General features: G+C 48.0%; 2 protein-coding genes across 2 annotated transcripts in view; one reads left to right on the forward strand and one right to left on the reverse strand.

Moving 5' to 3' along the window:
• EBPL (EBP like) overlaps positions 1–1,906 on the forward strand; it is a 35,332-nt gene extending 33,426 nt beyond the window's left edge. The window contains exon 4 of the mRNA XM_054719792.1: positions 1,805–1,906. Coding sequence (XP_054575767.1) covers positions 1,805–1,868 — 64 coding nt within the window. The 3' untranslated portion in view covers positions 1,869–1,906. The remainder of the gene's footprint in view (positions 1–1,804) is intronic.
• A 6,387-nt stretch (positions 1,907–8,293) lies between these two features.
• Positions 8,294–10,134, reverse strand: ARL11 (ADP ribosylation factor like GTPase 11). The gene is made up of 2 exons (XM_008145581.3): positions 10,066–10,134; positions 8,294–9,287 (listed from the first exon to the last, which is right to left on the reverse strand). The coding sequence occupies exon 2, from the start codon at positions 9,267–9,269 to the stop codon at positions 8,721–8,723; it is 549 nt and encodes a 182-aa protein (XP_008143803.1). The 5' UTR covers positions 9,270–9,287; positions 10,066–10,134; the 3' UTR covers positions 8,294–8,720.
• Between the last annotated feature and the right edge of the window lie 12,139 nt (positions 10,135–22,273).

The following is a 22,273-nucleotide window of genomic DNA, read 5'->3' on the forward strand; positions in this document are numbered from 1 at the left end:
TTCCATAATCTTGCAGTACAGGCCATACTGAACTGGATTCATCTTTCATAATTAAGTGCCCTCAAAAGCCAGCTAAGATGCATTCAAAGTTGATTACATGATTGTTACTAATCATGGGTGCAACTGGAGGCTCACCGAAGCCAGGGCAATTGTGTCTGTTGGGGAAATAAAAACAAATCTCATGCTCTCATGCCCCCCACCCCTCCACCCCCCGCAAAAAAAAAAACAACAACAAAAAACACCTCACTGCAATGGTAATAGAGAAAGAAACAGTTTTATCTAATCTAATAATAGACAAATATGCAAATTGACCACACCTTTGCTACACCTAAGCCACACCCACCAACCAATCAGGACGAGTATGCAAATTACCCCAACAAAGATGGCGGCTAATTTGCATATCAAGACAGCGTCGAAAGAAGCCAAGAGCTGCAGAAGGGAGTAAAGCTTCGAAAGGGCCGGGGGCGAAGGGAAAAGCAGGCGGGCTGGTGGAGAAGGCAGGGCAGGCGACAAGGGAGGAACGGAGGCGGGGTAGAGTGCAGCAGGAAATCCTATTGCAGGATTTTTCCTGCAACGGGAATGCTAGTTATTGAATAAGCATTAAGCCAGAATGTGAGGTGCATCACAGGCAGTCCACTAAGATTGCAAAGACAGAAAGGAATCTCACCCCTTTCTATAGCCAGGCAGATATAACTGTTACCTAAGCTCTCAAAATATACAATAACTAGTCCTCAAGTCAGAGGACCTGACGGTACCACATGTCACACAAAGTTCATCCTAGAGTCACCTGGCAGTTGGGGCCCCTGTGTTATCTACTTGGCTTTAACCTAAAGGAAAACAAACTTCTCAGTGTCTCTGTGATGGGAGGTAGGCTGTCAAGTTTGGCTCCTACCCTCCTGCAAAGACCGGGAAACAGGAACACTGTCTTTTCAAAGCGTTGGCTCCCACGTCCTTGAGGGCCCTAAAGTTGGCCAAGGGATTCTTTAGCGTTTGAAAAGATTTGCATACATTTCAAAGAGAGAAAATAACTAGTACAGATTTTTTAAAAATATATTTTATTGATTTTTTACAGAGAGGAAGGGATAGGGAGAGAGAGTTAGAAACATTAATGAGAGAGAAACATCAATCAGCTGCCTCCTGCACACCCCCTACTGGGGATGTGCCCGCAACCAAGGTACATGCCCTTGACCGGAATCGAACCTGGGACCCCTTCAGTCCGCAGGCCAACACTCTATCCACTGAGCCAAACCGGTTAGGGCCTTTTACAGATTTTTTTAAGTAAATGCTCTAAGAAAAGAGAGTGAGGAGAAATGTCTTCCTTTATATTCAACAGAAAGAATTAAGCTATTTATTTATTTATTTGTTTGTTTGTTTTTATTGTTGACACTATTACAGAATTATAGATGTCCCCAGTCCTCCCCCTTTGTTCACCTCCACGCAGCCCCTCCCCACCCCACCCCCCTTTTGCTCTGGCTTAAGCCTCTTATTATTTTTTTTTATTTAAATTCTTTATTGCTTAAAGTATTACATAAGTCTCCTTTTTCCCCCATTGACCTCTCCCTGGCCACCCCCCCCCACACACAGACACACACACACCCTCACCTCCCCCTCCCTCCCTCCACCTCCTACCCCTTCACCCCCATCTGTGCCCATTGGTTATGCTCATATGCATGCATCCAAGTCCTTTGGTTGATCTCTTACCCCCTGACCCCCACCTTCCTTCATAGGTTGGACCGTATGTTCAAAGCTTCTGACTCTGGTTCTATCTAAGCCTCTTATTTTTAATTTGTGTTTGTGTTTACAGGCCCAAGAGGTGGCAGCAAAGGGGCATCTCCACCTCCTGCTCACTCGGAACTCTCCCATCTTGATCCAGCCGCTGGGACAAGGGACACAGAATGAACGACCCTGCCACTCCTGTTGATTTCCCAATAGTTGTGGGAAAGCCGGGGCTGGGGCTGCTGGAAGGGAGCAGCACCCCAGCCTTGTGCGTCATGTTGGTTCTGAGGAAAGTGCAAGTCCTGTTCAAGGGGACCTTAGCACCCCGCCTGGGGCTGGGGAATTGAGGACAGAAGGCAAGGCAAGGTCCTGGCCCACCCACATGTTGAGGATGGGGCCTGGTCTACTTTCAAGAACACAACCAGCCCAACCCCAGCAGGAGGTGAGTACAGAACTATGAGAATGAATAACTGAAAATCAAAACTCAGCAGGCTCTAAGCAAAACTTTATTTTCAACAGAAAGTAGGAACTCCCCGTGGCCCCTACTTTCACCAAAAGATTGATTCTAATCGAGAGGGGAAGGAGAAAAATATTCAAAATCAGTGAGTCAGAAAAGCAGAAACTCGGCCTCAAATTCAAAGGAGTAAATCAAAGAAAAGAAGAATCAAAATTGCAGAATGATATGGTGTTATGGTCATCATCCAGAGATAATTTATATTCATGATGCCTCCTTTTATTTGAAGACTTGAAGTGCTCTCCAAAGTAGAACAATTCTTACTCTACACAGTGTTTACAAAGGAGAGCACCATTTGGAAAACAAGGCAGAAATCACCACTTATTTTTTCCTAAGGTTCCCTGTGTGGTATCTCTGAAATATACAGACTAGTATGTGTGTACACATAAATGTGTATCTGAGCAGAGGAGCAGGACAGAAGCCACTCCATCGGCCCCCCACCTCCTGCTTCCATGTTCCTGGAGCGCTGTGACCTGCCTCACTGGGGAAACCAGGGCTGGAGCTGTCTTCAAGGACTGCCCTCTCATTTAGTTGGCAGCAGGTAGGGGAGTGGAATTCCCAGTCGAAAGTGCTAGCTTTTCCTGGCCGGTGTGGCTCCGCGGTTGAGTGTCGACCCAGGAACCAAGAGTTTGCTGGTTCGATTCCTGGTCAGGGCACATGCCAGGGTTGTGGGCTCCATCCCCAGTCTGGGGCGTGCAGGAGGCAGCTGATCAATGATATTCCTCTCTCATAGATGTTTCTCTCTCTAAAAATCAATAAAAATATTTTTTTAAAAAAAGAAAGTACCAGCTTTGATCTATTGCCACTCTTGCTCCCTGGAGGGCAAGCTCTCTTGTGGTCTTCTGGGAAGATTCTGAAAAAGGATGAGGTCCCACCCTCCCTCCAGATCCATCAGTGTCAGGTTGGAAGTAGAAATAAGGACAGGAGCCCTGGAGCAGGCAAGACCAGGCCACCGCCTGGCTAAGTAGAGCACCTTGGCCCTCCTCCGGGCACTGGCTCTGGGCCCTGTACCTGTTCTCCCTGGCCCTCTCTTGGGGCTCAACCTTTCCAACGGCCCCCACCATACTCTACCCACCTGTGCCAGCCCTTCGGCACTCAGTCCCCACTGAGCACCCTCCCTTCTATATACACTAAAAGGTAGTTCTAAGTGTGACATGTTCTAGAAAGAGAATGTATGACTTTTTTGTTTTGTTTTTACTACAGAAGATGCCTGAAGTATACGTTTGTGCTGCCATTTTGGCTCTCAATCCAATGAGCCTCTTGGTGTTCTCATTTTTAAAATGTTATTCTAGACTGTTCAGAAGATCTGGGGCCTCTGCCACAAGATCCAGTTCAATAGTTCAATCAGTTTTTATTATTCACCCAGGTATTTAATGAGTAACTCTCAGTATCTCATATTGTTCCAGGCTCTGCAGAGAGCCCAAAGGATGTACGAATGGCACCTCATCACCTGGAATTTACACCGTATCTGGGGAGACCACATACCAACACGTGGAAGTGTCCCAGTGCAGGCATGGGTGTTCGGAGGGAGGATAAACATGGCTGCAGTGTGCAGGTAAAGCTTCCTGCGGAGGTGGGATCTGAAGGTCCTTTATTTATTTATTTATTTATTTATTTTTTATTTATTTATTTATTATCAAGAGCAATAATCACGCCTCAGATAAACCTCATTGGCTATGATACAGCCACTGGGCAAAGCTGAAGGTCCTGTAAGAGCGGACAGAATTGGAACAGGAAAACATCCTAAGCCTAAGGAACAGCAGGGGTGTAGGGAGGCTTCCATAAGTCTGTGTGAGCTGGAGGACGGCTGCCACTGTCGGGGTCCCTTCTATAACTACACGGACCTCCAGCTGGCATGGCAGCTTGATGGGCCGGAGCACAAAAGCAGGGGCATCAGAAGTCCCAGGACGGGGCCACGGAACCTTGCATCCTGTGGACAGCAAACATCTCAGAAGCCAGTGAGGTGGAAGGCTGTCTGAGTTGCCTTCGGACTCTGAGGCGCTCAGACCCCACCTGCCATCCAGAGACGTGTATATTTCACATTCCGGAACTCACCACAGGTAATTCTATGTGACTAATTTGATGTTCATTCTCCCCCAGCAGAAGATGGACCAGCAGGGAATGGTGATCAACCCTAACTGGGCATGGGTCTTGTGATATTTTGCTTTGTTGTCCTTCTTCCCAAATCTTATCCAGGGGCATCATAGAAGGAGACTTTCGGGGGCTTATTTTGACTAAAGACACCTGCCTTCAAGGATTTGGGGCTGTTAGCACTCTCAGAGCTACCTGCTGGCTCCCTTGTACACTCTGCCTCATCCAGCAAGGAGTACACACTTGGAGCTGGACAAGAGCCTGGTACATGCTGGTGTCAGCGAGGAGACTGGGCCAAAGCAGGAGATTGTCAAGAGACGGGAAGAATGCCCATAGCAGGGTGGGGCTGCTGCGGTGGATGTCCATTCAGACCAATGGTGTCAAGAGTATGCACTTCAGTCAAAAGACACCCCGCTCACCCGCTAGCTTATCCTCCTGCCTTCAGGACATTTTCCTAAGTGCAGCTCTCAGCACAGCACCCTGCTGCCAGTTCCGCAGGAAGGCTCCCTGCCACATACCAAAATTAACAGGCCGTCTGGCAACATGGCAAATAGACCCTCTCCCATGATGGAGTCACAGAAATGTGGAGTAAACTGTCACAAAATAAATACTTATTTAACGTATGCTGTCCCTGCACAAAAGAAAGGGAAGTCCTCAGCGGCAGAAATGAAGAGAAAAACAACAGCCAAAGCACTCAGAGGAGCCAAATTTAGGTCCTAGGGACTGAACTGAGTTAATACACCTGAAAAGGAATGGGAGCTGTGGCCTTAGCCTCGCTTGGAGGAGAGAAGCTTTTAATCTGAGCTCAGCAGAAAAGCAAAAGCACCAGAGGAGGGGATTAGAGGACACTCCCCACCAGCTCAGGGGGGTATGAGGAAGCACATGGTCTAGTTTGGGTGCAAAAGAAAAAGATCACCTGTCAGAAATTGAATTCCTAAGGCCTGTGCCCGGAAAGAGTGCAGAGTCCAGGTTTATACTACCTGCGAGGCCCGTAACTCCCAAGCAGAGAAATTAACATAATATTTGGTTAGATAATTGAAGCCTCTAGGATCCTAGTAGGTAATGCGTAACCACTCTGTGTAGAAACTCTGTCACAACCCAGAGCACATGGGAGTCACACAGGAAAAACGAATCCTACTGAGAATGAGCTCACAATAAAGTGACAACTCGTGTGCGGAAATGAGCCTCCGGGAGTGGGAACCAGCAGGTGCAGCTGGTTCCTCAAGGACTGCAGACAGTGAAACCATCTGAAAGAAGCTATGCACATATTCATACCCAAAATTTCAAAAGCGGAACCCGGTAGTGCTGATCCTTGTTCTAATCCCAACCTGTTCTTCCTGTGTCCACCTTTTTACATCATTCCAACCCTTCCTGCCATGTAGACTCAAATTCTTGAGCTGTCTTCAAATTCTTCCTCTCTCAGCTTTTCCCCTTAAAAATGGTTCTCAATGTTCTCATCCCCCTTCCTCTCCTCTCCTCTGTTACTGTGATGGCCATTTGGATGATATCCCTGCCTTCCCATCCCCATTGTCCCCTCTTCTCTTTAATCCACCCCAACACTGCCACTAAGTTATCCTCCTAAATGCCAAATTCAATGATTTTACTTGCCAAAGCCAAATTCTTTTTTTAATAAAAAATTTAAATATATTTTTATTGATTTCAGAGAGGAAGGGAGAGGAAGAGAGAGATGGAAACATCAGTGATGAGAGAAAATTATTGATTGGCTGCCTCCTGTATGCCTCCTACTGGGGATCGAGCCCGCAACCCCAGGCATGTGCCCTTAATCGAAATTGAACCTGGGACACTTCAGTCCACAGGCTGACACTCTATCCACTGAGCCAAACCGGCTAGGGCCAAATTCTTTATTTTTTTAATATATTTTTATTGACTTCAGAGAGGAAAGGAGAGGGAGAGATTGAAACATTAATGATGAGAGAGAATCATTGATTGGCTGCCTCCTGCATGCCCCTTACTGGGGATTGAGTCCACAACCTAAGCATGTGCCCTTGACTGGAATTGAACCTGGGACCCTTCAGTCTGCAGGCCAATGCTCTATCCACTGAGCCAAACTGGCTAGGGCCAAAGCCAAATTATCCTATGTAATAAAAGCCTAATATGCTAAGTGTCTAGTCATCCAGTCGGCCGTTCAACCAATCAAAGCATAATATGCTAATGATATGCTAACGCAGCTCAACCGCTCGCTATGATGTGCACTGACCACCAGGGGACAGATGCTCCAACCAGTAGGGTAGCTTGCTGCTGGAGTCCAGCCATGGAGCCCTCCCGTGGTCCCTTCCCAGCTGGCCAGCCTCCCATGTCCCTCCCCGGGCCCTGATCCTGCACCAGTGGGGTCCCTTGGCCTGGCCTGCACCCTCTCACAATCCAGGGCCCCTCAGGGAATGTCAGAGAGCTGGTTTCGGCCCGATCCCGCAGGCCAGTCCAAGGGACACCACTGGTGCATGAATTCATGCACTGGGCCTCTAGTTGATTATGAAAGTCCATACCTTCCCCAACCTGGAACTAAACATTTTTTCCTGTTTTGTTCCCTGTTATAATATAATCACTCCAACCTGCTGTTTCAGCCATTCTGGCTTACTTATCCTTCCTACCCTTTCCCTCATGCTTCCATGCAGTCTCCTCCTTCTGACTAGACTGCTCCCCTCATCACATCTGCTGACTGAAAGTGAACCTTAGCTTAAACCTTTAGAAGCATGATGTGAAAGAATGAAGGTATCATTACAGGTAGACACATCTGGTTTCACGTCCCAGGTATGTCGCTTAATAGCTCGAGAAAGTCACAAGCTCTCTGATCCTCAGTTTCTAACCATGTAAGATGGGAATGATACCTACTTGGCAGAATTGGGAGTATTAGAGATAATCTACACAAAGCACTGAACAGAGAACCTGGCCCCAATAAGTCCTCAATAAACAGTTGCTGAATTGAGTCTCTATCTTCACATTTTTATGGAAGCTATGTCTTCACTGCTTCCCCAACCAGAGCTCCATGAGGCCTGAGGCCTTGTCTTATTTGTCTTTTCATCTTTGCACTTTCCTCTGACTAGCACAGAAAATCTTGAAACATGTCAATTGACAAGTAGTGAAAGAACGAGGCCTGCCTAATCTGATACTAGAAGGGGAGATTTTGGGTAGAGGGTCCTGGCAGGTGTCAGATGTTGGAGGGGTATTGAGCTCCAGTCTATACTGCGTCACTCCAGAGAGGGCAGAACCACCACCAGGAGACAGGATAGGAAGGAATCGCCAACATTTAGAGCTGTTTAATATGAGAGCAGGTACCAAATGTAAGTTGCATGTCATAAAAAAAAAAACCCTCATATTATAGGAAGTATTTGCTAGTAATAATGAGAGAGGTTCATTGCTGTCATACTGATCTTCAAAATACACACCTCCCACCTAGAAGGCTTGGTTCATAGCTAAAAGCTCTGGGCTTTTTTTGCCACAAATTCAAGGCTCTACATATTTTTTTATTAAATGAATAAATAAATGAAATCATTGATCAATCTGATTTTTAGAAAAAATATGTGCCACAAGGAGAAAAAAAGAAGGAAAACCATGAAGGGTTTAGAAAAAGACCAGCACAGGGTGACAAAAGGGCAGGGAAAAGTGAGTCAGGGTGAGAGAGGAGGATCACTCTGGGAAGGCTGGAACGCCCTTGCCCTGGGCTGAGCACCAGGCCCCTCTAAACCGACTCACTTGCTCGCTTCTGCTCTCGTTGGCTGATCAGAGTGATCATGGCACGTACCCGGCGACACCAGGGAAATCATTCATAAGATCTTGATCATGTCTAGATGGTATTATGATTTGATTTTGAAACTCCCTTTTCCCCATGAATTTAGGTCTTAATTATTATGCTCTATTATTACAATTATTGTTGCTCTGTTATTACAATTGCTCAGTTCACACTTGGTAATGAGTTTTTAAAAAATATGATTTATTGATTTTTTTTTAGAGAGGAAGGGAGAGGGAGAGAGAGAGAGAGAGAGATCCATCACTTGCCTCCAACACAGACTCTGGCTGGGTTCTGAACCCGCAACCTGGCATGTGCCCTGACCAGGAGTCGAACTGGCAACCTTTTGGTGCATGGGACGATGTTCAGCCACCCGAGCCACACTGTCCAGGGTGGCAATGAGTTATTAAATGAAGTATATTAAAGTATTATTTTTTTTCTTTAGAGTATCATTATTTAAAAACAGTTGATTCTCAACAGTGACACCAAGTCCCAAGGGGGAAAAAAATCCTGTCCAAGCATAGAAGGATTCCTTAGTTGATAAACTGAGCTTATAATTCTCAGGGATAAGCTGGTTCTCCCAGTTCCCATGAGCAAAGATAAGCTGCTCTGAGTCAAGACTTCTTGCTCTCTGCACTCACCGCCCCTTGGTGCTCACCAGGAGACACAGCGGCTGCGGGATTTCAGGAGGCTCCCCAGGCTCTGCAGGGCCTGCGGCAGCCCCTCTCCGCTGAGGGCACTGCAGGCCCGGAGCTCCCAGCGGCGGCCCTGGAACCTCTCCAGGCCCAGCTTGTCTCTGATCTCAAGCAGAGGCAGGGCACCGGGCGCCTCCTGCTTGTTGGCCAGCACCAAGAAAGGGACGCTGGCCATGCTGGGGCTGTCCAAGACTCCCGTGAGCTCAGCCCCTGCCTCGGGCAAGCGGGCTTCGTCTGTGCTATCCAGCACATACACGAGGACGTCCGTGCCTTCCAGGTAGTTTTTCCAGCTGGCCCTGAGCTGGGCCTGCCCCCCGATATCCCAGAGAGTCAGAGACACGTGCCCCGGGGCTTCCAGAGGCTCCACATTGAAGCCAATGGTGGGCAGGGTCTCCACCAACTGGTAGCCCTTCAGTTTGTACAGGAGCGTCGTCTTGCCTGCTGAGTCCAGGCCCATCATCACCACCTGGGCTTCCGCCTTGTGACCTCGGGAGTGCACAGAGCCCATGGTGGCCCCTGGCAGATCCTGGGGGAGAAAGGCCAGGTGCACACGTCAGCCATTCTTTTCCGACGGGACACACAGATCCATGCAGGCACATGGAAGAGGAGCTTCTACTTCAAAAACAGGAAGTGTCTTGACAGTTTCAAACACAGGCCTGGGCTCTGAAGGCCAGGAAGTGGGGGGGTGAGGGTCACCCTCAGCTGGCCCCTCGCTGGGCAGCCTCCTTCAGAGAAGAGCTCAGGGCCCTGGGAGACAGGGAATGCGGGCTCCCATTCCGTGGGAGTTAACGCCAGGAGGCAAAACACGTTCCAGTTAGACAAACCCAGTTCGGTAGAAACGACTGCAAGGTGCCTGCAAGTCTTGCTCGTCTGTGCTTCTAGCCTCTGGTTCCCTCCTGGCAAGCCTAAGCCCCGAGAGGGAAGCGGCCTTGGGCTCGGTGCACCGAGTGAAGGGTCAGCGGCTCCTGGCCGCGTCGCTGCCTGTGGAACTCCCCGCCGGCCAGCGCCGTGTCCTGGACACGGGCTATTTATAAACACGGTCGGCTGGGGACAAGCTTATCAGTCAGGGCAGCGTGGTTCCCTCCACTGTCTTACCGAGGTAAATTACCTCTCCCGTTCCTCACAACTCCCGTTTCCCAAAAATCAAAAATTTTAAATTGATCCCAGTTCAGTCGGGGGACACCTTGGCTGGGACAGTGACGGGACATCTCACCCGAGGAATGTGTTTCAGCGGCCCCTGGAGGAAAATAAGACAGCCCCTGCTCATTCCTCAGGCCGGGGAGAAGAGTGAAAATTGCGGTTACCTCGGTGCAGTGAGCCAGAGGCTGCAGCTCCTCCAGCAGCGTCTTCTCCCCGCAGCTGCTGTCAGTGATGTCCCGAGAGCGAGAAGTGAGGGAAGTTGCTGTTTCTCCTTTTTCTGCTTCCTTTCCCCAGGTGGCCGAGAGTGGGTCAGGCTTCACAGCCCTCCCTCCGCTCTGGGGCTCCCGGCAGTTCTCCCGCGGGGGATGTGCCACAAACACACCCCAGCTCTTCAGCCCTTGGCAGAGCGAGGTCCGGCACCACCTCCGTGCTGTGGCAGCTGGGGCTCCCTGCAGAAGGAAGGGGCCACCGTCACAGCTGTGCCCAAGTCCAGCCACTTTCTTTTGCTCTTCCTCTCATAACCCTGTGACCTCCTCGGTGGAGAAATCTGAGAATCAGGGTTTTTCCTTCAGCTCGGCTAGCGTGGCTCAGTGGTTGAGCGTCGACCTATGAACTAGGACAGTGATGGGCAACCTTTTGAGCTCGGTGTGTCAAACTTCGCCAAAAAACTGAGCATAACTCGGGTAGTGTGTCACTTTGAGGAAAAAACTAACTCCAAGACTCTAGTCGCAAATGTTTCATCCTCAGGAGCAGCAAATGTTTCATCCTCGGCATGCGGCCGCGTGTCATCAGAAATGGCTACGCGTGTCAGTGCTGACACGTGTGTCATAGGCTCACCATCACTGAACTAGGAGGTCACGGTTCAATTCCCGCTCAGGCACATGCCTGGTTTGTGGGCTCCATTCCCAGTGTGGGGCATGTAGGAGGCAGCTGATCAATGATTTGGTCTCATCATTGATGTTTCTATCTCTCTCTTCCTTTCCCTTCCTCTTTGAAATCAGTACAAAAATATGTTTAAAAAATGATACCCCCAGGAAATATAATTTTCAAAAAATTGTTCCAATGAGAAGCTGTTGATTCTGTAGTGATCTGATTTGGATCTCGAGTTGCAGTGATTTGGCTCTTGTAACCAGTAACATTTGTGTAGCACTTTCTGCTTTCCACACATTATTTCACTAAACCGTCAAGAACAAGTTGGGCCAAAACCGGTTTGGCTCAGTGGATAGAGCATTGGCCTGCAGACTGAAGGGTCCCGGGTTCGATTCTGGTCAAGAGCATGTACCCTGGTTGCGGGCACATCCCCAGTTGGGGAGTGTGCAGGAGGCAGCTGATCGATGTTTCTCTCTCATCGATGTTTCTAACTTTCTATCCCTCTCCCTTCCTCTCTGTAAAAAATCAATAAAATAAAAAAATAAAAAGAACCAAGTTGGGGTTATAATTCCCCCATTTTACAAATGAAGAAACAGGCTCAGACAAGGTAAACAATTTGCTCATGATCTTGCTGGGATTTATGTCATCTCTTTCTCTTTGAACATGAGCTACTCACTGAGCAAGTGCTTTGTAAACAGCAAACACCCTATAGTAATTATTGTTGTTGTCAGGCTGCTGTATTTAACAGAAGGAAGCAGTTAGGAGAAGTCGGAAGCAGAGTGTGTTGTGCACACCACTGTGTTTTGCTGTTCCTGATGTTATTGTTGTTCTGTTCTTCTGAGTGCCTGGTTGTAGGCTGTAGTCCTTTGGCAAGGGCCAGGGTGTGTGGTGAGAGAAGGGAAAATGTGGGTGGAATTATTGTCAAATAAAAGCCAGAGTTGGAGAGTAGTTGAAGCCCTAAAAACAGATTTTATTCAAGACTATTGCAATAGGGGGACCTCACCGTAGAACTGGGCTCAAGTTTGAGTACAACACGGTCAAGTGGGGATTCACCGCCAAGGAGCAGGATGGGGTCAGTGGATGCAAAATTACTAAGAGGAAATATCAGGGATAGTGGGGGGGGGGTTGTTTGTTTGTTTGTTTGTTTGTTTGTTTGTTTTGCTAAACTGAATAACAGGATTCTTGCTGACGGCAGACCAGGGTGCTCAGACATCACCTGGGAAATGATGGGGGAAGAGGAGCCTGATCAGATAGAGAGGGTGGTCAGATATCAACGATAGGGTGTCTGGTGAAACTGACCTAGCAGGGTTCTTGCGAAACTGGGTTTTATAAGGAAGTGCACAGACGGACCTCAGAGAAGGTTCAGGAGCCTGACTAAAGTTTGGTTAAGCAGAGAATCTTTGTCATTATCCCAGGAAAGCCGCAAAGCAAAGAAAGCACTGTCTGGAGGAGGGCTTGTCCTGCACTGGACCACGGTGGGACTCAGTCCTACCCAGGCCTCGCTGGTAAATCAGTGGGAATCCTGCCAGGAAGTGATTGACAGGAGGATTGGGGTTGGCAGAGGATAAGGATGCAGCAGGCTAAGGATGAAGTGTGCTTGGAGCCTGGGAAACCAGGGGGTGCTGCCCTGACTCTTTGCCCATGTCTGAGCCCAGGGCTGGAGGGGAGGCAGGCAGAGACTGAAGAAGCTGTTGACTTGAGGGGCTCAGAGGCACCAGACCAGGCTGTTTGGGTGCTGAGTGACCCCCCAGTGACACAGTTAGCATACAGGGCTCTGGAGGCCCCTTTGTGACACCCATGGCTCTTAGAGAGGCCCTGCCCTCCTGGGCCAAGACAGGCATTCAGCGGGAGGACCTGTGAGGGCTACTCAGGCTCTCCCAGACGCAGAGGAGCCTCTCCTGAGGGCTGAGGCCTGTATTAGCTGGAGAAAGTGGGAGCCAGGAAAGCAACAATTACTTTGAATACAACCCAAAGGCCACTGTGGCCTGAGTTACCCTGTCCCTTTCTTTACTGAATTTCTCTGTACCTCAGTTCCTCTTTCTGTAAAATGGAGATGATGATATTAATAATAGCACCTAACTTGGAGGGTTATTGGAAGGGTTAACTAAAGTAAGACACATCAAATACTTAGCCCTAATCCAGGCACCTAGTCCCAGGTTACTAGTATGAAATAAGGAAAGAGGTGTGGCCCCGGCTGGGTGGCTCAGTTGGTTGGAATATCATCCCACACACCAAAAAGACTGTGGGTTCGATGCCCTGTCAGGGCACATACCTGGGTCGTGGGTTTGATCCCTGGTTGGGGTGCGTATAGGAGACAGCCAATCAATGTTTCTCTCTCTCTCTCTCTCTCTCTCTCTCTCTCTCTCTCTCTCTCTCGCTCCCCCCCCCCTTCCTCCCTTTCTCTCTCTCTCTCCCTTTGTCCCTCCCTCCCTCTCTCTAAAATCAATGAACATATCCTCGGGTGAGGATTAAAAAGAAGAAAAGCAGAGTTGTGTTGGGTAAGGGACACCTTTGTAACCCTGTGGCTGCAGCTACTGGGAGAGGAGCTCTGCTAAACTCACTGGCACCAGCAGAGACCAGGGTCTTGGACCCCATCTCCACTGCCTCCGGGAAATTAGGCTTCCCAAGAGGGCCCTGCGCAGAGAGCCCCGCAGTTCAGATTGTGGGTTTATAGATATACTTTTGCCAGTTCTCATACAGGTAGCCAGGTCTGGAGGATCAAGACATACTCATTTCACTCACTCACAAAAAAAACACACAACACAATTTATTGGCCAGAATGCAACTTCTCACATTTCCAAGGAGATCCATTCAGGCCCAGGATCAGGAGCCAGCGTTCTGTGCAGCACACCGGAGCGGGCAGCAGGGGAGGGCCACCACGTGGCGGGCACACAGGATACCGAGTACAACAACCATGGAAGACACGTGCACACCGGCTCTTTGGAAACAATGAAAGTTGGTGGTTTTAAAGGATTGTTTATCATGGAACACAGCCTGGTGATCGCTTTCTTTTCTCCTTTCTACAGGTCGGCTAGGGCGGAGAGGGCTACAGTCAGAACTGTGTTCCCTGGAAAGTGCTAGCGAAACGCTGACATATTCCTCCTTCCCAGCCCGCTTTGGTCTGCGCTCCACAGTCCCCCTGCCTTTCTGTTAGTCGTTTTGTGGCCTTATCTCTAGTCTATCAGTTTCTCAACTTGCAACACTCAAGTTGATAACTTATTTTCAAGGACTGTTATCTATTCATAATCAGATGTTATTTATATTTCAAATTATCCCTGCAAAATTCAGAAGGTACAAAAGGGTAGAGTGTCAAGGGAGTTCTTCTGACGCCTGTCCTCCAGCCATGCAGGTCCTTTCCTGGGAAACAGCCCACACCACCCATTTCTTAGGTATTTTCCCAGAGATGGTCTCTGCATATGTAAGCAAGTTTTTCATGTTCATCTCCCCCCCCCCCCCCCCCCGCAAATGGTAACATACTTGGAGGAATTTAATCACTGTAGTAAATCTTTCGATCAGAATTTCTCAGCCATCTGCTCTGTCAAGGATCGGTGGGAGAGAAAAGAAGTTACAGGCAGCAGCCCAAGGATTATCCAACTTCCCCAGCCTTCACCCTCCTCCCGACCCCCTCCTCCCCCCGCAGTGAGTGATGAGAGGGAGCATGTGCAACGTGCAGGCTGTCTTTGGGAGGTATTGTGGTGAGAATCAACGCTCCAATCATGCTAAAGTTTAACATTCTCTGAGACGTTTAACTCCATCTATCACTGTCATTTATTAGGCAACCCCTGTAACCCTAAGCAGTACACTTGATCCTTGAATAGCAGTGGGGTTAAGGGTGCTGACTTCCCATGCAGTAAAAAAAATCACAGATAATTTTGACTCCCCAAAACTTGGAAGCCTTATTGATAATATAAACAGTCAATTAAGATATATTTTGTTTTGTTTTTATTGATTTCAGAGAGGAAGGGAAAGGGAGAGAGAGATAGAAACATCAATGATGAGAGAGAATCACTGATTGGCTGCCTCCTGCATGCCCCTCACTGGGGATCCAGGCCGAAACCCAGGCATGTGCCCTGACGGGGAATTGAACCTGGGACCACCTGGTTCATAGGTCAATGCTCAACCACTGGGCTAAGATATATTTTGTATGTTATCTGTATTATATGCTATATTCATACAATAAAGTAAGCTAGAGAAAAGAAAATATTATTAAGAAAATTATAAAGAAGAGAAAATACATTTACAGTGCTAAAAGTATTTATTGAAAAAAATCTACATATACTAGTAGGTGGACCCTCACAGTTCAAATCTGTATTGTACAAGGGTCCACTGTATACCTGAAGCTGGGATGGCTGCCAGAGGTGCAGCTTACGGTGCCTGTTTACAGGGATATGTGTCTTTGGTTAAGCTTTCCCCAGAGAGCACGAAGGCAACTACAGAAGAAAGAGTGTATCTTGAATTTGAATTCACCTTTTGAGTGCGGATGGAGGCTTCAGTTGGTGTAGCACAGACACGTGGGCTTTTTGATGAGAGAGCGCCCATAACATCCCTTCATGAACGTGTTTTTAACTGATCTGAGATCAGGCTCCCAGCCTTGGTGACTCTAGGCCTCAGCGATTCCACTTGCCCGATGCAAAGACTGACCCGGGTTTCACAGAGACCGAACCCTCTGCCCCTGGAGCAGCCTTGTCCTTTCAAAAGGAAGGTCACCCTGGCTGCAGGTCCTTGCTCTTCGTTACTTTGAATATTTCTTGCCACGCCCTTCTCTACCCAGCAAAGCTCATTTAGCATTGAAGGCCAGATAAAGAGCTGCACAGACAAGGAAAGGCTAAAGGAGTTCATCACCTGGATGGGGAGTGGGGCCAGCCAACCGCTGCAGTCCCTCCCCCACTCTGCCCCGCCCCTGGGCCCCCCACCCTGATGGGGGTGGGACCGGGCAGGCCAGCCAACCTCCATGTCCCCTCCCCCTGGCCAGCCCAGCCCAGCCCTATCGGCCAGATCGAGTGGCTGGCAGGACCCCACCTGTGCACGAATTTGTGCACCGGGCCTCTAGTAGAATATAATATTGCAGACTTTTAAAATGTCTTTATTTTGCATTACAATTGTACTTAGAATAATCACTTTAAGTGACTTGTGTTTTACATTTACGGCACACTTTATCTTCCAGAACTTTTCTGCTCTTTCCAGTTTTCATTTTATTAGAGATGCCATCTCCTCACAACTGAATGAGGAACATGGCAACGCTGGGGGAAATTTCTGTGCCTGTCTCTTTTTGCTCTCCCTTCCTCTGAACAGAAATAGTATCTTGGCAGCATATCTCTTTGTCTGTTTAAAAAAAAAAAAGGCAGGAAAAGGAAACAGCAGTGGATGATCTGCTTTCTGAAACAGTTTAAGAAAGATCTGGAGGATGTTGCTTTGCACTGAAGCAGCTTCAACTTCTGCTTTTACAGTATTTGCAGGAACTTTCCTGACACTAAGGTGGGGGAGAAACAGTGGCCAGAGACTGTCCCCTGCAAACGTGAGATGAGTGCCAGCCGTGCCGCAAAACAGGCGCTGATGAGAGTGAGCGGTGCTGTTTTTCTTCCATAGTTGTTTCCACATGCAAAGTAGGTTCTCTGCCGCAGCTGCTATTCAATCAACCACACTTTCGGAACTGGATAGTGTATTTTTAGTTGGCAGGAAAAGAAAAACTTGATTAGGAAGGAGGTTGGAAGGTCACTTAGTAGTTAGGAGCTGAAATCAGTACTTTTCTACGTTTTCCAGAAGAGTTACTGTCTTCGTGGGCAGCAACGAGCAAAGTGGTTACTTCAATGATCTCTCTCTCTTTTTTAAATCCTTACCCGAGGATATGTTTATTAATTTTTTAGAATATATTTTTATTGATTTCAGAGAGGAAGGGGGAGAGAGAGCTAGAAACATCAATGATGAAAGATAATCATTGATCGGCTGCCTCCTTCACCAACTGGGAATTAAACCGTGAACTCCTGGTTCATAGGTTGGTGCTCAATCACTGAGCCACACCAGCTGGGAAGTTTAGAGGGAGAAAGAGAAACATCAATGAGAGAGAAACATTGATCGGTTGCCTCCCATACAAACTCAGACCAGAGATTGAGCCCACAACCCAGGTATGTGTGCCCTGACCGGAAATTGAACCCGAAACCTCTTTGGTGTACAGAATGATGCTCCAACCAACTGAGCCACCTGGCTGGGCACATGGTGAACTCTTTAAGCAAAACCAAGTGGCCTCTGTTCCTAAGTCCACGTTTATCGTTTCAGTGATACGGAAAGACTGGTCTGGAGCTTATGGGCCAAAAAGAAGAATGGACAAGACCAGAACATATGCTCCAATTGTTGGAGCCGAGCTGATTTGAGCCCCGTGCAGGAGAACTTGCTAAGACAGAGAGAGAAGCAGCCTTCTCTGGACCAATCTTCCCTGGCTGCATGGGTAGTGATAAGAAGGGAAACCAATGGCTACTCTAGAGGGCAGGCAGAGCATTCCTCCAAAGAATGGGTGTTTACACAATCTAGGATTATTCATGTATGTTCAGCCACTAGAAAACAGCTCAAGTAGTGTTCTTGACCGTGGTACATACCTATGCTTGGGAAAAATGTGGAGACTGGGGAGGTGGGAAAGAGGGGAGAAATCTGGAGTGTCAAGCAGCTTTGGATATCCATTGGTACTCCCTTTTTTCCTAAAGATATTGACAATCAATCACTGGGTTAAATTCATGTTCCCATCTCAATTAACTAACTCATTACGTGGGAATAACAAATTTACATACCAGTGTGTGGGCTTATCTCATGAACCTCCCAAAATGGGGCCAGAGGTATGGATGCATGGAACAGAATAACAGATCTCAGTGTATGGGGCGGAGGAGGGGTGACAGGAAGAGGTTAACCAAAGAACATATATGCATATATGCATAATCCATGGACACAGACAATAGCATGGGGAAGACCTGGGGTAGGGCAGGGGTTGTGTGGAGGAGGGCAAAAAGAGGGAAAATGGGAGAATCTGTAATACTGTCAACAACAACAACAAAAACAAAAAAAAAGAAAGGATGATGTACAGTTTTTTTTTCACCCTCAAACATTTAAAAACTTTTTTCCCTTTAATTGCTTTCCCCAATGACTTCAGGTGAATTATATGTAACATGAGTATTTCAGATTTTGTAGTGGTAGAGAAAGAAAGAAGTAGGAATAGGGCCAAAGGAAGGGGGGGACATTTAAAAACTATATCAGAATATGAGTTGCCAGTGCCCTGTCCCCAATCATTTGGATGTTTTCTCCATATTTGAACAGTCCTTGATATGCCTATTGTTTGATTGGGAATCTGCCTTCTAAGCTGGCTCATTGATTAGCTTTTGAGTGGGCTGAGATTAATCCTAATAATTGCTGATTTTTGTTTTTTCTTGTTTATGAAGTGCTGAAGTAGTGCTCTTGTGAATGTCCCTCAGCTACAGCTTGAAAGTTGGTTACCCAGTAGCAGTGCTATTGGTGAAAGTGAAGTATTTGCTGGTGGAAGTGGGTTTTTAAAGTCCCATTTCCCTTAATTCAGTCCTGGAAGAGGTGTAGCTGGGGATTCAGCAGAGCTAGAAGCAAAGGCAGTGTCCAAAGTTTCCATTCTATGGTGAGCTGGGCTAGGTCAGCATTAGGCTGGTTGCAGTCCATCAGTCCATTGTATGTGGGAACCCCGTGGCTGTGGACCACGTGGGCAAATGCAGGGAGCCAAGAGCATACAGCCTGCAACAAGAGTCCCAAGGATGCAAGAGGCAAGGAAGCAAGAGAGAGAACGTCTTTATTTAGGAGATTGAGTATCTCAAATCTTCCCAGACTTGCAGTGGCCACGCCTATTCTGGTCAATGACCTGTTCCCAGGTGTGACTGACAGGCAAGTACCTTCCCTATGTCACTCAGACTTTACTGGGCATGCATCTATTCTTCCCCTGTCCAGTGCCTTCCCCCAGATCAACTGGGGAATGTCAAAGCTGCACAAATGAATGCCTATATTTTTTGGCCTTTACTACTTTCCAGTTATTAATAACTGGGCTATTTAGCCCTACCTGGTTTGGCTCAGTGGATAGAGCTTTGGCCTGCGGACTAAAGGGTCCTGGGTTCAATACCAGCCAAGGGCACATGCCTGAGCTGTGGGCTCAATCCCCAATAGGGGGCATGCAGGAGGCAGCCAATCGATGATTCTCTCTCATCATTGATGTTTCTATCCCTCTCTCCCTCTCCCTTCCTCTCTGAAATGAAACAAATATATATTTTTTAAAAACTTGGTTATTTACAAAGGTATCAGCAGGTTCAGAAATATCGCAATAATTTTAGAATTGGATAAAGGAATGTATCTTGAGCTCTGGCCCATGTTCTCAGTGGTTAGAGCATTGGTCACGGGTCCAAATCCTGGTCAAGGGCATGTACCTGGCTTGCAGGTTTACTCCCTAGTCCCCTTCAGGGCAGGAGCAAGAGGCAACCAGTCGATGTGTCTCTCTCACATCGATGTTTCTCCCTCCCTCTCTTCCACTCTCTCTTGAAATAAAAACGTACCCGGGAGCGTTTGAGACCTTGCTCCCTGGCATATGTCATCAGTTCGGCTCAAATAAACTTTATAAAAATTTCCTACAGGCTTGGGCATTTTTTGTTGTTGTGAATCCTCACCTGAGGATATTTTTTCCATTGATTTAAAAAAATTTTAAATTGATTTCAGAGAGAAAGGGAGAGGGAGAGAGAGATAGAAACGTCAATGATGAGAGAGAATCATTGATCACCTGCCTCCTGCATACGCCCTACTGGGGATCAAGCCCGCAACCCAGGCATGTGCCCTGACTGGGAATCGAACTGTGACCGCCTGGTTCATAGGTCAACTCTCAACCACTGGGCCACACTGGCCAGGCCATTGATTATTTTTTAGAGAGAGTGGGAGGAAGTAAGGGAGGTGGAGGGAGAGAGAGAAATATCAATGCAAGAGGGGCACATCTATTGGTTGCCTCCCGCACATGCCCCCACCAGGGCTTGGATTGAACCTGCAGCCCAGGTACATGCCCTTGACTGGGAATCAAACTGGTGACCCTTTGGTACATGAACAGATGCTCTAACCACTGAGCAACCGGCCAGGGCAGCAGTTTGGAATTTTACTGTTGACATTTACTTGACACAATATGCCAGGATTCTAAAAAAGCCCACCCAGAACTACCTTACGGGTCCAGACCCAGTGGTGCTGGGTACAAGCAAGGGCCCATTGTGCCCCACTAGCTCCCTGGTTTGCATCAGGTGAACTTGGGTGAGTTTCTCTCAGAATTCTGGGCCTCCTTGCTTCAAGTAGCTGGCCATGACTTTATCTGAGCTGTCCTTAGAAAATCCTTGAGGTGAATAAGGGTTGAGTTAACCCAGGGAAAGGGAAAAAATGGTTTACTGCTTTTATTTTGTTTTTTCAATCCTTATCTTTTTTTTTTAATTGAATTTATTGGTGTGACATCGGGTAATAAAATTAGATAGGTTTCAGGTGTATGGTTCCATAATACATCAACTGTATATTGTATTATGTGTTCATCACCCCAAGTTGACTCTCCTTCCATCACCATTTATCCCCCTGCTTTTAATCTCGGCTTTTTAATTGGATTGCTTACTGAGAATATGAACAAATTATTCGCTGGTTAAATGAGAGACTGAACTTTCTTTAGCTCCAAGAAAGAAAGGACACTTGCTTGCCCAACCCAAGTAGCCAGTGGGGTGACGACAGTTGTTCAGACCCCGAAACCAGAGTGACAGAGATGGGCGCGGAGAATCGTCCAGTGCAGTAGCGCAGCTGGTTCTGGAGAAGCCGGTGGAGCCCCAACAGGAAGGGCAAGGTGCCCCAAAATGGGTTCACCCCAAAGAGGGGCCCAGTGCCTTGGCAAGAGTCACAGGTCCCACGGATCAGGTGAGCTCTTGCTGGCCCTGGCCTGGGTATTCTTAGGTAACTAAGAGTCTCTGTGGCGTTACCTGAGGAAAACTTCTTCCAGGGTGCAGAGCAGTCCTCCAGGGATAGTCACTGCATCTACCTCCTCCAGGGACCTGCACATAAGGGCTGCTTTTCCCTAGAAGTTTCTTAAGACGCCACAGAGCTCAGCACTAACAGGGGAAGTCATGCCTCTGAGGCCAATATGCCCACGACAGTCAGCCTCCTGTTTACGTAACAACAGCCAAGATGAGGATCCTCTGATACTCCTAATCCTTGCACTCACTATTAGAAAAAGCCGGCTATGAAGCTAGGCAGAAAGAAGGGAAAGCACATTTAATTGGTCTCTCAAAGCTTCAAAAAGAGGATTTACATGAATGGATCAACCCGTGATGTCATTTAGGTGTCAATCCAATTCTTTGAGGTATTAAACATGACTGTCCTTATTTTAAAAGGGGGACGGTCATTTGGAACTTGATTTGCCAAGCTGAAGGAGATACACAAAATAACGTGCAAGATCCTTTTCATATTCTAGAACCAAGATGGTGGCAAAGTTAAACAACTAAACTGCCACCTCGCACAACAATTTCAAAAATACAACTAAAAAACAAAACGTCTACCACCCAGAACGATGGGAAAGCTGGCTGAGTGGTAGATTTACAACTAAGAAGAGAAGGGAGCACAAACGCTGGAGAGCTGAGGTAAGGAGGCGCGCACAAAGCGGGCTGGCGGCGGGCGACTGGGCGTGCGGCTTTTCTTCAAACCGAAGGGAGACAAGCTCCCAATCACTCTGAACTCCAGTTTCTGGGGACACGTGGGGGACCCAGACGCCTACGGGGAGAAGCTGGACTCTCGGCCATCGGTCGGAGAGTGAGAGTGACTTTTCTGCAGAGGTGCGCCCAGCAATCAGGGTTTACTGCGCTGGAGCGCGGGACACGGGGACTTGGAAACGCGGAAAGGCAGAGACGGCTGACGGCAGCCATCGCTGTTGGCCACGCCCTAGCCTAGTGACGCCCTGAGACCCCGCCCCACCCCGAGATCCCGCCCCGCACATTCTACAAACCCGCCCAGGCTCCACACAGTGGCTTTTGCATATAAATGGCCTGTTCTGTGGCAGCTCAACCAAATTAACTGCAGCTCCAGTCAGACTGCTCCAAAACCGCCCAAGCAAAGAGGAGAAAACTGTAGCTCTTGCTGTAGCTCCTGCTGGGAGGCCTCAGACCTGCACCCCATTGGAGATCCAGACACTAGGGTATCTAGTGGTCGGTGTGGACAACACCAGATTTCAACCACTCTCATAAGGGACACATTCAAGAGGCAGACTCAGTGAGCACCAAAGCCCTACTGTGTCTCCAGCACAGCAATTCTTCCGTTATAGACACAGCAGGTCCTCACAGCCAATTGGCCTGGAGGTAAATTCCTCCCAGTGTACCAACAGCAATCAAGGCTTTTAACTACACCAAGATTTTCCACTCAGCCCACAAAGGAGTGTACCAAGAGCGACCACCTAGAGTGATTGGGGAAGCTGAGCTACCGGCCCCTATAGGTCACTGACCACACAAAGCC

This window comes from Eptesicus fuscus, chromosome 8 (genome assembly GCF_027574615.1).
Source record: "Eptesicus fuscus isolate TK198812 chromosome 8, DD_ASM_mEF_20220401, whole genome shotgun sequence".
NCBI lineage: Eukaryota > Metazoa > Chordata > Mammalia > Chiroptera > Vespertilionidae > Eptesicus > Eptesicus fuscus.

What these genes read in the sequence shown, in the direction of transcription:
- ARL11 (XM_008145581.3), bottom strand. Translation starts at nt 9,269, where the DNA reads ATGGGCTCTGTGCACTCCCGAGGTCACAAGGCGGAAGCCCAGGTGGTG.